Source organism: Poromitra crassiceps, assembly GCF_964638095.1.
Source record: "Poromitra crassiceps genome assembly, chromosome: 12".
In the NCBI taxonomy this organism is placed as follows: domain Eukaryota; kingdom Metazoa; phylum Chordata; class Actinopteri; order Beryciformes; family Melamphaidae; genus Poromitra; species Poromitra crassiceps.
Genome location: NC_139632.1, coordinates 39854259 through 39867804, shown reverse-complemented (window position 1 = coordinate 39867804; position 13546 = coordinate 39854259). Strand labels below are relative to the sequence as shown.

Below are 13546 nucleotides of genomic sequence, written 5' to 3'. Positions count from 1 at the left end.
CTATGCTTATTCCTGTTTCAGTGTACATGTGTACTCCAAAGGGGTCAACTTGAAAGAGCTGTATGTAGCCTGGCATCTTCTGAAAGTTTGAGTCACATTCCTTCATTATCGATTGAGTGAGGTGCATCTCCATAAAAACATCATCATGAATTCTTTCCCTTTTGGTAACCTCTGAACGAATTACTTTAAGAACATTTCTGTTCAGACTTCGTGTTATATTGCCCGAAATCAGTTCAGCAACAGGTGTTTTTTTAAGTCTATCATAGTAAAATTGACTCACTCCCTTATGTAGGGCTCTTGCTATGCGCCCTCTTCTTGTATATGCTGCTCGTCTGAATTTTCGTTCACTTTTTTGGTGTTTGATTTTCCCTCTTTGTAGTACAGATATTTTACTGTCTCCCACTGGTTTCCGATTCATTTTAAAAATGTATGTTGCACTGCAGGAAGGGAATGTACAAACTGCACTGATGTTTAAATATGGGCTATTTATTTTTCGACTGTGAGGAGTTTTGATGTGCTGGCTCTTGAAGGCAAGGGTACAACATGGATTTTTCTTGCGGAAACTGTTGTACAGGACGTTGGTCCATGGTTGCTTTAGTTTTGTTGAACCAGGCCGTGGAACAATTGTTTGCCATTGCTTTCTATTCACTGTAATTGTGAACCTCTTTGATACTACTGGCAACTTTCTCCATTGTTTTCTGTTCCATGTCTTTTTATGTTCTTGTTGGGCTTCTCTTTGCAATGACATCTTCTGCTGTACGTCTGCCTCACTCTCGTCCTGATTTGATACTTGTTCCTCTACTACAACTCTTCTCCTCAACGACTTATTCTGTTGCTTGTCTTCTGTCTCATTCGTTTCTCTATCCTCATCTGATACTTGTGGAACTCCTCCCTGCAATGACATCTTCTGTTGTGCATTTTCTTCTTCATTCTTGTGTGAGTCTTCATCTGTGACTGATTCGTCTACTTGAACTCCACTCTGCGAAGACATCATCTGTTGCACGTCTTCGGCATCATTCTCTTCCGTGCCCTCTTCTGATATTGATACTTCAATATTGTGACTCGTGCTCAGAGGCAGGTCCTCTGTCCCACTGGCTAGAGTACATGCCTCTCCAACATGTATCTCTTCTCCTTTCTTTTGTGCCTTTGTCTTGCATACTGATGGCTCCTTAGTCTCACCATTTGGATTTATTTTCACGATTACCTGGGCTTTGTTAATCTGTAATGAGTTTTCCTGTTGTTGAATAATCAAATCCCTCACTCCATTTCGATTTCTGGTCCATATGACCCACAGCCAATGACGGTTTTTGTTATCATCATGACCAAATAGGGTTATAGAGAGTTCAGACCAGATTTGTGAGGAATAACTTGTATCTCTCTTGGTAATGTTAACACTCTTCATTGTTCTGACCAAAGCATCAATTCCACCAACCACTGCCCATAAGTCTTTTCTCTGGGCTGTGTTTCCTTTTTTGAGTCTTCCCATTGTCTTTAAATTGTCTCTAACCTTTAGGGAAGGGGGTAAAAGCAAAGAACATTAGTGCTGGGCGATATGGGGGGGGGGGTTATATCTCTGTATGTTTAGGCTGAATGGCGATACACAATATATATCTCTATCTTCTATGAAGTGGGCTAAATGTTCACTTCTAAGGCAAAGCCACAGGTGAGATTTCACAAGCACAAGACTGATCAAAATAAAATGCAGTGTTTGCTTCCCTGACTATTGCTGACTAGTGCTATCACATATTTACAAAATGAGATTTTTGATAAATAATCATCAGTAATGATAATAATAATATGACTATTGGGTAAACAGGTAAATAGAATAGTTACAACAGTCTGATTACTTCAGAAAATGATATCACTTTTCCAGTAATGCAGCCTTTAAAACCCGAAAAATACAACACTTTTGCATATCACGATATTACAATATCCAAAATCTATGGGCGATGTCTTACGTCCAGTGCAAGGGCAAAATCTTTGCTAGTTTATAGAACTCAAAATCTCCTCGTTTCTCTTTTATTATTATAATATATATATATATATATATATTTTTTTTTTAAATAAATCCAATCAAAAATAAACCCTAATATAGCTGCAAGCAGCAATGGCAGGGGTTCAAGCCTTGCGCAAACTGTACACCTAACAGTCCTTGAGGCAAATTTGTAGAGCACATTCAGGTGAATGTGTGGAAAAAAGTTGTTTGAAAATTGGAGAAACAGCCTGGGAGTTACAAATGGGTGTGAAGTTACAGCATATTTTATGTTAGGCCACGCCCACTAGTTATGTCTGCGGCGCCCCCTTTTGGTCAAATCGCGAAATAGCATGTCAGAAATGCCATTCCAGATGAGGCTGAGAAGTTTGCAACCGATCAGGCGAATGGACTTGATTTACCGCTATTACATGCTTACACCATAGACTCCGCCCACTTTCACAAATGATGAGAAAACTTCTGATTGTGACTAGGACATCCTCCTTGATATATCTGCCAAGTTTCACGATCATTGGACAAACAGGTGCGGAGTTATGGCCTTTTTTGTGTTAGGCCACGCCCATTTCTGGCGTTTATGGCACCCCATTTTGGTCGAATTGCACAAGATTTGACAGACATGGTCTGTGATGATCTCCAAAGACCTCCAGCAAGTTTCGTGAGGATTCGTTAATCGGTCATGAAGTTATGACAATTTAGCTGAGAGGCCACGCCCTCTCACAAATTTAACGATTAATATCTCCGAAACGAAAGTAGATTTCAAAAATCCAAAATTCAGGATTGTAGAGCTTGGTCCATAGATGCTTCATGGGGATTTTGGTGGAAATTGGTCAAACGGTCTAGGATATGTCAAAAATGTGTTTTCCAAACATTTCAAAATATCTCAAAGATTTTCCAGACGGACCTTAAGGGTCCTTAAGGCAAATTTGTAGAGCAGGTTCACCTGAACATCTGGAAAAAAAAAAGTTTGAAAATCGGACAAACGGCGTGGAAGTTATGGCCTTTAACGTAAAACCTTTGATTATAGCGCCACCTTCAGGCCGATCGAAAACTGTTTCTTGAGCAGAAACTAGCACCTAATATCTGTCATTGGGCCAAATTTCAGGTCTCTACCATTTACCAACTCATGGGAATTTGCGTTGAGGCAGATGGAAAACAACAAGAATAAACCGGCACAAAAACAATAGGGTTTCAGCCCCTTCGGGGCTTGAACCCCTAATTATTTACCACTGGGCAGTAGAAACTAGCCCTTGCACTTTGCACTGGGCGCAAGATATGGCCATAACATCTGGAGTCTCATATCATGATAGATATAATTTGCAGAGCCCTAGTCAAGATAAAGTGAGTTTGTGCAGTAATTAACACAATTAACATTTCCAGTTTTCTCTAAAACGTAGCTTTGGCACAGCATGTGTCTTTCTCTTTGGATGCCATTTATTTTAGATCATCTATTAAAAAAACATTTGTTTGGAGTTTAATTTCAGTAACATTGCAAGATCTCAACAAGTATACATGCATAGCTGAACTAATTATAATATTATAACAAAACTATTACTTACATATAACTATAGAACAGGACTGAGGCAAAGATTGAAGGGAATCCAAACGCATCCTCTCTCCATCGCGGTGGTTTTGCAGTAGAGTGAAATCGCTGATCTGATCACTAGAGCTTAATTGAAAGTTGCTCCTGATTGGCTAGTGACTTAGTCACCCTCTGCATCCTTCATTTGATTGGTTTAAAGACAGTGGCCATGAAGCAGCTCCACATGTGATCATTGCAGGTAGAGCTTAATTGCAAGCTCCTGATTGGCTACAGTGACTTAGTCACCCTCTGTATCCTTCATTTGATTGGTTTAAAGGCAGTGGCCATGCAGTGGCCATGCAAAAGCAAATAGGACTCCAAACCCCCTCATTCCCAAAATAGCAGTTTTTTCCCCCCAACTACATGTTGTACTTTGACCAATAGGATACCATTTTTGTGATGAGATTTTGCTCACTGTATAAAAGGGACATTATTGAATATTTTAATATTGAATAATGAATATATAATTTTGTTTTTAATGCCCCAAAATTATGCAGTAGCATATTTTTTCCAAACTAAGTGTTAACCAGCAACTGTCTGTGAGTCACGTATCAGAAAACGCCCCCCCCCCCCCCCCCACCGCACCCCACCCCACCCCCCCCCACACACACACACAGCCTCGCGTAGCACCACCTACTGGCAAACACAAAAAGCGGTTTATCTCAAGAACCCTTTGTCCAATCGACTTCAAACTTGGGGAGTGCGCCTAGGGGACATGATGGAGTGCAGTGCCGAATTGCGTGCAATTTGGCATAGCGCCACCTACTGGCAAACACTTAAAGCAGTTTATCTTGAGAACCGTTTGTCCGATCGACTTCAAACTTGGGGAGTGCACTTTGGGGGACCTGATGGATTGCAAGGCCAAACTTCATGCAATTCGGCATAGCGCCACCTACTGGGAACACAATAAGTGGTTTATCTCGAGAACCATTCGTCGGATCGACTTCAACCTCAAGGAGTGCCCTTAGGGCAGGGGTGGGCAATTTTTTTCCCTTAGAGGGCATACTACTGACTTACATAGAGTAACAAAAGGCCACACATTGGACATCATAGTGCCAACACTCCTGATTTTCATGGGAGTCTCTATTTTTAACCCTTGCTCCCGCTGTGATTGGTAATTTCTCCTGTTAATCTCCTGATATCTAGTGATACAAATCAAATGGCTGTAGCAAATGAGATTTATTAACATAATGCAGTCTTTTATTGACTTTTTGGGGGTTGTTTTGTTTTCCTTCGAGGACATTGGGGGCCGGATTGAGATGGTCCATGGGCCGGGGGCGGCCCTGGGGCTGCATTTTGCCCATGTGTGCCTTAGGGGGACCTCACAGAGTTCAGTGTCAAATGTCGTGCTATTCGGCATCGCGCCACCCACCGATACCTCACACACACAATACCGGGCCGGAGTCCCAGCAAACTAGATTTCTAGTTGAATATAATTCCCAATAAAATTTCACCAGAATTACGCAAAAGGATATTTTTCCAAACTAAGTGTTGGAGTAGAACAAGCAGGAGACCCCTGGTGGTTGATATGATTGTGATGGTACTACACTATATTAGAGTGAAGTTATTGAATATTCTTCCAAATAGAAATACCTAAAAATGGCAAAAGTACATTTTCCAAACTAACTGTTGTAGTATACAGCCACTGGAGTCCTTTGATGTGTGACATGTTGGTGACACAACAGTGTATTATAGTGGAGTTATTGAATAATATTTTACATAATCCAAACTAAGTATTGTAGTTTGACCAGCAAGGAAAGGCAAGGCAAGGCAAGCTGAGGCAAGGCAATTTTATTTATGGCACAATTCATACCCACAGGCAATTCAAAGTGCTTTCCAAATGGACAGATACAAACACAAAAGAAGAACAGATAAAAAGTAATCAATCAAAAAAGTGCAATAAACAATGAAATAGGATAATGTCGTTTATTTGCTTAATATTGCATTTACTACTGTTTATTTTATGCTATGTGTGTTCTGTGAGCGAGCTACTGTAACTTGTCCCAATTTCCCCCCGGGGATCATTAAAGTCTTTCTGATTCTGATTCTGATTCTGAAAACAAATAAAAAAATACCCCATGATTAGGCAAAGGCACATTTATAATAAACAGCAGGAGACCCCTGGTGGTTGAACTGATAGTAATACACTCTTAAGGGTGACAAGTGAATATCTGTCCAAATACAAATTCACCAGAATTATGTAAAATCATATTTTTCCAAACGTGTTGGTGTAGTATAACCAGCTGGAGGCTATTGATGTGAATGATTTCTCCAATACAAATTCACCAAAATTATTCAAAATCAGATTTTTCCAAACTTATTGCTGTAGTATAACCAGCAGGAGCCCATTGATGTGTGACATGGTTTTGGTGACACTACATTGTATGAGAGTGACGTTATTGAATGATTTCTCCAATAAAGATTCACCAAAATTATTAAAAATCATATTTTTCAAAAATTATTGCTGTAGTATAACCAGCAGGAGCCCATTGATGTGTGACATGGTTTTGGTGACACTACACAGTATAAGAGTGAAGTTATTGAATGATTTCTCCCATACAAATTCACCAAAATTAATAAAAATCATATTTTTCCAAAATTATTGCTGTAGTATAACCAGCAGGAGCCCATTGATGTGTGACATGGTTTTGGTGAGACTACATTGTATAAGAGTGACGTTATTGAATGATTTCTCCAATAAAGATTCACCAAAATTATTCAAAATCATATTCTTTCAAAATTATTGCTGTAGTATAACCAGCAGGAGCCCATTGATGTGTGACATGATGTTGGTGACACTACACAGTATGAGAGTGAAGTTATTGAATGATTTCTCCAATACAAATTCACCAAAATTATTCAAAATCATATTTTTCTAAAATTATTGCTGTAGTATATCCAGCAGGAGCCCATTGATGTGTGACATGGTTTTGGTGAGACTACATTGTATGAGAGTGACGTTATTGAATGATTTCTCCAATAAAGATTCACCAGAATTATTAAAAATCATATTTTTCCAAAATTATTGCTGTAGTATAACCAGCAGGAGCCCATTGATGTGTGACATGGTTTTGGTGACACTACACAGTATAAGAGTGAAGTTATTGAATGATTTCTCCCATACAAATTCACCAAAATTATTCAAAATCAGATTTTTCCAAACTTATTGCTGTAGTATAACCAGCAGGAGCCCATTGATGTGTGACATGGTTTTGGTGACACTACATTGTATGAGAGTGACGTTATTGAATGATTTCTCCAATAAAGATTCACCAAAATTATTAAAAATCATATTTTTCCAAAAGTATTGCTGTAGTATAACCAGCAGGAGCCCATTGATGTGTGACATGGTTTTGGTGACACTACACAGTATAAGAGTGAAGTTATTGAATGATTTCTCCCATACAAATTCACCAAAATTAATAAAAATCATATTTTTCCAAAATTATTGCTGTAGTATAACCAGCAGGAGCCCATTGATGTGTGACATGGTTTTGGTGACACTACACAGTATAAGAGTGACGTTATTGAATGATTTCTCCAATACAAATTCACCAAAATTATTAAAAATCATATTTTTCTAAAATTATTGCTGTAGTATAACCAGCAGGAGCCCATTGATGTGTGACATGGTTTTGGTGAGACTACATTGTATGAGAGTGACGTTATTGAATGATTTCTCCAATAAAGATTCACCAGAATTATTAAAAATCATATTTTTCAAAAATTATTGCTGTAGTATAACCAGCAGGAGCCCATTGATGTGTGACATGGTTTTGGTGACACTACACAGTATAAGAGTGAAGTTATTTAATGATTTCTCCAATAAAGATTCCCTAAAATTATTAAAAATCATATTTTTCCAAAATTATTGCTGTAGTATAACCAGCAGGAGCCCATTGATGTGTGACATGGTTTTGGTGACACTACACAGTATAAGAGTGAAGTTATTGAATGATTTCTCCCATACAAATTCACCAAAATTAATAAAAATCATATTTTTCCAAAATTATTGCTGTAGTATAACCAGCAGGAGCCCATTGATGTGTGACATGGTTTTGGTGACACTACACAGTATAAGAGTGACGTTATTGAATGATTTCTCCAATACAAATTCACCAAAATTATTAAAAATCATATTTTTCTAAAATTATTGCTGTAGTATAACCAGCAGGAGCCCATTGATGTGTGACATGGTTTTGGTGAGACTACATTGTATGAGAGTGACGTTATTGAATGATTTCTCCAATAAAGATTCACCAGAATTATTAAAAATCATATTTTTCCAAAATTATTGCTGTAGTATAACCAGCAGGAGCCCATTGATGTGTGACATGGTTTTGGTGACACTACACAGTATAAGAGTGACGTTATTGAATGATTTCTCCAATACAAATTCACCAAAATTATTCAAAATCATATTTTTCCAAAATGATTGCTGTAGTATAACCAGCTGGAGGCTATTGATGTGTGACATGATGTTGGTGACACTACACAGTATGAGAGTGAAGTTATTGAAAGATTTCTCCAATACAAATTTACCAAAATTATTCAAAATCATATTTTTTCAAAATTATTGCTGTAGTATAACCAGCAGGAGCCCATTGATGTGTGACATGATGTTGGTGACACTACACAGTATGAGAGTGAAGTTATTGAAAGATTTCTCCAATACAAATTTACCAAAATTATTCAAAATCATATTTTTTCAAAATTATTGCTGTAGTATAACCAGCAGGAGCCCATTGATGTGTGACATGATGTTGGTGACACTACACAGTATGAGAGTGAAGTTATTGAATGATTTCTCCAATACAAATTCACCAAAATTATTCAAAATCATATTTTTCCAAAATGATTGCTGTAGTATAACCAGCTGGAGGCTATTGATGTGTGACATGATGTTGGTGACACTACACAGTATGATAGTGAAGTTATTGAATGATTTCTCCAATACAAATTCACCAAAATTATTCAAAATCATATTTTTTCAAAAATTATTGCTGTAGTATAACCAGCAGGAGCCCATTGATGTGTGACATGATGTTGGTGACACTACACAGTATGAGAGTGAAGTTATTGAAAGATTTCTCCAATACAAATTCACCAAAATTATTCAAAATCATATTTTTTCAAAATGATTGCTGTAGTATAACCAGCAGGAGCCCATTGATGTGTGACATGATGTTGGTGACACTACACAGTATGATAGTGAAGTTATTGAATGATTTCTCCAATACAAATTCACCAAAATGATTCAAAATCATATTTTTCCAAAATTATTGCTGTAGTATAACCAGCAGGAGCCCATTGATGTGTGACATGGTTTTGGTGAGACTACATTGTATAAGAGTGAAGTTATTGAATGATTTCTCCAATAGAAATTCACCCAAATTATTCAAAATCATATTTTTCTAAACGTATTGCTGTAGTATAACCAGCAGGAGCCCATTGATGTGTGACATGGTTTTGGTGAGACTACATTGTATAAGAGTGACGTTATTGAATGATTTCTCCAATAAAGATTCACCAAAATTATTCAAAATCATATTTTTCCAAACTTATTGCTGTAGTATAACCAGCAGGAGCCCATTGATGTGTGACATGGTTTTGGTGACACTACACAGTATAAGAGTGACGTTATTGAATGATTTCTCCAATACAAATTCACCAAAATTATTCAAAATCATATTTTTCCAAAATGATTGCTGTAGTATAACCAGCAGGAGCCCATTGATGTGTGACATGGTTTTGGTGACACTACACAGTATAAGAGTGACGTTATTGAATGATTTCTCCAATACAAATTCACCAAAATTATTCAAAATCATATTTTTCCAAAATGATTGCTGTAGTATAACCAGCTGGAGGCTATTGATGTGTGACATGATGTTGGTGACACTACACAGTATGATAGTGAAGTTATTGAATGATTTCTCCAATACAAATTCACCAAAATGATTCAAAATCATATTTTTCCAAAATTATTGCTGTAGTATAACCAGCAGGAGCCCATTGATGTGTGACATGGTTTTGGTGAGACTACATTGTATAAGAGTGACGTTATTGAATGATTTCTCCAATAAAGATTCACCAAAATTATTCAAAATCATATTCTTTCAAAATTATTGCTGTAGTATAACCAGCAGGAGCCCATTGATGTGTGACATGATGTTGGTGACACTACACAGTATGAGAGTGAAGTTATTGAAAGATTTCTCCAATACAAATTTACCAAAATTATTCAAAATCATATTTTTTCAAAATTATTGCTGTAGTATAACCAGCAGGAGCCCATTGATGTGTGACATGGTTTTGGTGAGACTACATTGTATAAGAGTGACGTTATTGAATGATTTCTCCAATAAAGATTCACCAAAATTATTCAAAATCATATTCTTTCAAAATTATTGCTGTAGTATAACCAGCAGGAGCCCATTGATGTGTGACATGATGTTGGTGACACTACACAGTATGAGAGTGAAGTTATTGAATGATTTCTCCAATACAAATTCACCAAAATTATTCAAAATCATATTTTTCTAAAATTATTGCTGTAGTATATCCAGCAGGAGCCCATTGATGTGTGACATGGTTTTGGTGAGACTACATTGTATGAGAGTGACGTTATTGAATGATTTCTCCAATAAAGATTCACCAGAATTATTAAAAATCATATTTTTCCAAAATTATTGCTGTAGTATAACCAGCAGGAGCCCATTGATGTGTGACATGGTTTTGGTGACACTACACAGTATAAGAGTGAAGTTATTGAATGATTTCTCCCATACAAATTCACCAAAATTATTCAAAATCAGATTTTTCCAAACTTATTGCTGTAGTATAACCAGCAGGAGCCCATTGATGTGTGACATGGTTTTGGTGACACTACATTGTATGAGAGTGACGTTATTGAATGATTTCTCCAATAAAGATTCACCAAAATTATTAAAAATCATATTTTTCCAAAATTATTGCTGTAGTATAACCAGCAGGAGCCCATTGATGTGTGACATGGTTTTGGTGACACTACACAGTATAAGAGTGAAGTTATTGAATGATTTCTCCCATACAAATTCACCAAAATTAATAAAAATCATATTTTTCCAAAATTATTGCTGTAGTATAACCAGCAGGAGCCCATTGATGTGTGACATGGTTTTGGTGACACTACACAGTATAAGAGTGACGTTATTGAATGATTTCTCCAATACAAATTCACCAAAATTATTAAAAATCATATTTTTCTAAAATTATTGCTGTAGTATAACCAGCAGGAGCCCATTGATGTGTGACATGGTTTTGGTGAGACTACATTGTATGAGAGTGACGTTATTGAATGATTTCTCCAATATTCACCAGAATTATTAAAAATCATATTTTTCCAAAATTATTGCTGTAGTATAACCAGCAGGAGCCCATTGATGTGTGACATGGTTTTGGTGACACTACACCGTATAAGAGTGAAGTTATTTAATGATTTCTCCAATAAAGATTCACTAAAATTATTAAAAATCATATTTTTCCAAAATTATTGCTGTAGTATAACCAGCAGGAGCCCATTGATGTGTGACATGGTTTTGGTGACACTACACAGTATGAGTGTGAATTTATTGAATATTTTTGTAATCTGTGTTGCACTTTGTGGACGGTCCCTAAGCACTCGCCTCGCCGCCCGCAGCACATAGACACCAATGTTATTTGTCGAGCTCGGAGGATCGCTCATTTAGGTGAAAATGAGGTTGTAGCTCGTTGTCTACCTTACTAAGATGGGAAAGAGGCCTTGTGTGTGCAGTACAAATGCTTCGTTTATGAGCTATTGATCCGGGAAGTGCGAATCTGTCAATATTTTTCCAACTTCACTGTTACAAAGTGGGGCACTTTCGACCATAGTGGTGCTGTTGAGTGCTGTGACGGCTGGGCTCTACCCCGGAAAAAATAATATCACCAGCACAGACTTCGGATGAAAAGAGGCATTTATGAGCAGCGTCGAGCTTTCTAACCCGACGTCGAGAAGCTATGAACCCTTCTTCTCGTGGCTTTGAAATGTTTCTGTGGCACTTGTAAATACGTCCGTATCGCTGATTTAGACAGCTTGGGAGTGAAAGTCGCATGCAAGTCTATGTAGGGAGACGGAACGCTTTCTAGGGTAGCATAGCCGAAAGAGTTCCAACGGAGGTAGGTTGTACCAGTACCAGCATATGCAACGCCATCTGGAAAATCACTCGTGCAGAAGGTTATGAAGGTTATTTGTTCATTACTAAAAAGGTTATGCTGTCTGACTTTACCCCCCCTTCCCACCAGTGTGGACCATGGTGGAGTGCAGAGGTTGAAACCAGGTCTGAGGAAGTGTAAGTGTGTATTTAGCTTGATTCATTAAAACAAAGAAAACATTCCATTTCTATTTAAATATGTCATCATGAAACTATATGAATAAATGAGCAATCAATCTGCTAATAAGTGGACTAATAATAAACACAGCAGGTGTTTTAGATAAGAAGCCGCTGCTGTATTGAGTCTTGTTCTCTCCATCAGATGCCTGTGAACTCACACTGGACCCAAACACAGCACACAGAAACCTCTTCCTCTCTGAAGACAACAGAAAGGTGACAGCAGTGAAAGAGGAGCAGCCATATCCTGATCAACCAGAGAGATTTGACTGCTGTTATCAGCTGCTGTGTAGAAATGGTCTGACTGGTCGCTGTTACTGGGAGGTTGAGAGGGAAGGAGAGGTTTATATAGGAGTGACTTACAGAGGAATCAGTAGGAGTGGCGAGGGTGACGGTTGCAGGATTGGAGCGAATGAAAAGTCCTGGGGTCTGCTCTGTTCTGATGATAGTTACTTTGCCTATCACAATAACAGAGAAACAGACATACGTTCCCCCGTCTCCTCTGGCTCTGACAGAGTAGCAGTGTATCTGGACTGGCCTGCTGGCTCTCTGTCCTTCTACAGAGTTTCCTCTGGCACACTGATCCATATCCACACCTTCCACTCCACATTCACCGAGCCACTTTATCCTGTGATTGGATTTAGGTTCTGGTTTGGGTCTGGTTCCTCTGTGTCTCTGTGTCAAATAGAGGAGGGATAGAGAAACACAGCTGATGAAAGACAGCTGCTGAAATGATGGTTCACTCTGGACAAGATCACAAACTCACACACACATCTGAATGTGAAACAGTATTGTTTGTAATCTTACTGTCTATTAGTCACTGTGAACTTTAGGCTATACCAAAAATAAGTGGACAGAAATACACTCTTACAGGCTACTAGCCTCCATCCTACTTCTCTTAAAAAGTCTTTACCTATAAGTCTATAGAGTACTGCAGGGATGACATATTTTTGTAGGCTTACCCAGAAGTCCTTGCACTTCCTGGTTCCTACAGTATGTGTAAAAGTCAATGGGATTTTTGTATGGGAATTTTGGTTAAATGCATGAATAAGGTCTGTGGTTAACACATTTTATGAAACTTCAGGACCACTTTATGACTTTTTTAAAGCTTTTTCTGAAAATCGTGTTTAAAAAACACATTTGTGAAGATTATCTTGCTGAATACAAAGTTTGCTGTTTCATAAACTTTTGTTAACCACAGACCTTATTTCAAGCATTTAACAAACAAAAATCTCTATACAAAAATCCAATGTGCCTGTTTTCACAGTGGCCATTTTATGTCAAAAAGGCAGAGTAAACACAGGTGCAAGCAAAACATTAATGAGGGTTTCCAACTTCCACTCATGGAATGGTGTTTATAATAATGTTTTGAAGAATGTTTTGCTTGCACCTGTGTTTACCCTGCCTTTTCGACACAAAACGGCCGCTGTGAAAAAGGCCTATTTACTTTTAGATGTAGGAAACAGAAGCGCTAACACCCAGGTCTTCCGGACTCCTTCCTGTGGGACTCTATTCTATAGATTGAGAAGAGTATGTTCCTCCGCTGATGATTTTATTGAGAAATTTGTAGAGATGAAGTCTGCA

General features: G+C 37.8%; 1 protein-coding gene across 1 annotated transcript in view; it reads left to right on the top strand.

Moving 5' to 3' along the window:
- Positions 1–13228, top strand: part of LOC310785928 (protein NLRC3-like) — a 41253-nt gene extending 28025 nt beyond the window's left edge. Inside the window, exons 9-10 of the mRNA XM_083647108.1 lie at positions 11877–11923; positions 12108–13228. Of these exons, the coding sequence (XP_083503234.1) occupies positions 11877–11923; positions 12108–12661 (601 nt within the window). The 3' untranslated portion in view covers positions 12662–13228. The remainder of the gene's footprint in view (positions 1–11876; positions 11924–12107) is intronic.
- The last annotated feature ends 318 nt before the right edge of the window (positions 13229–13546 follow it).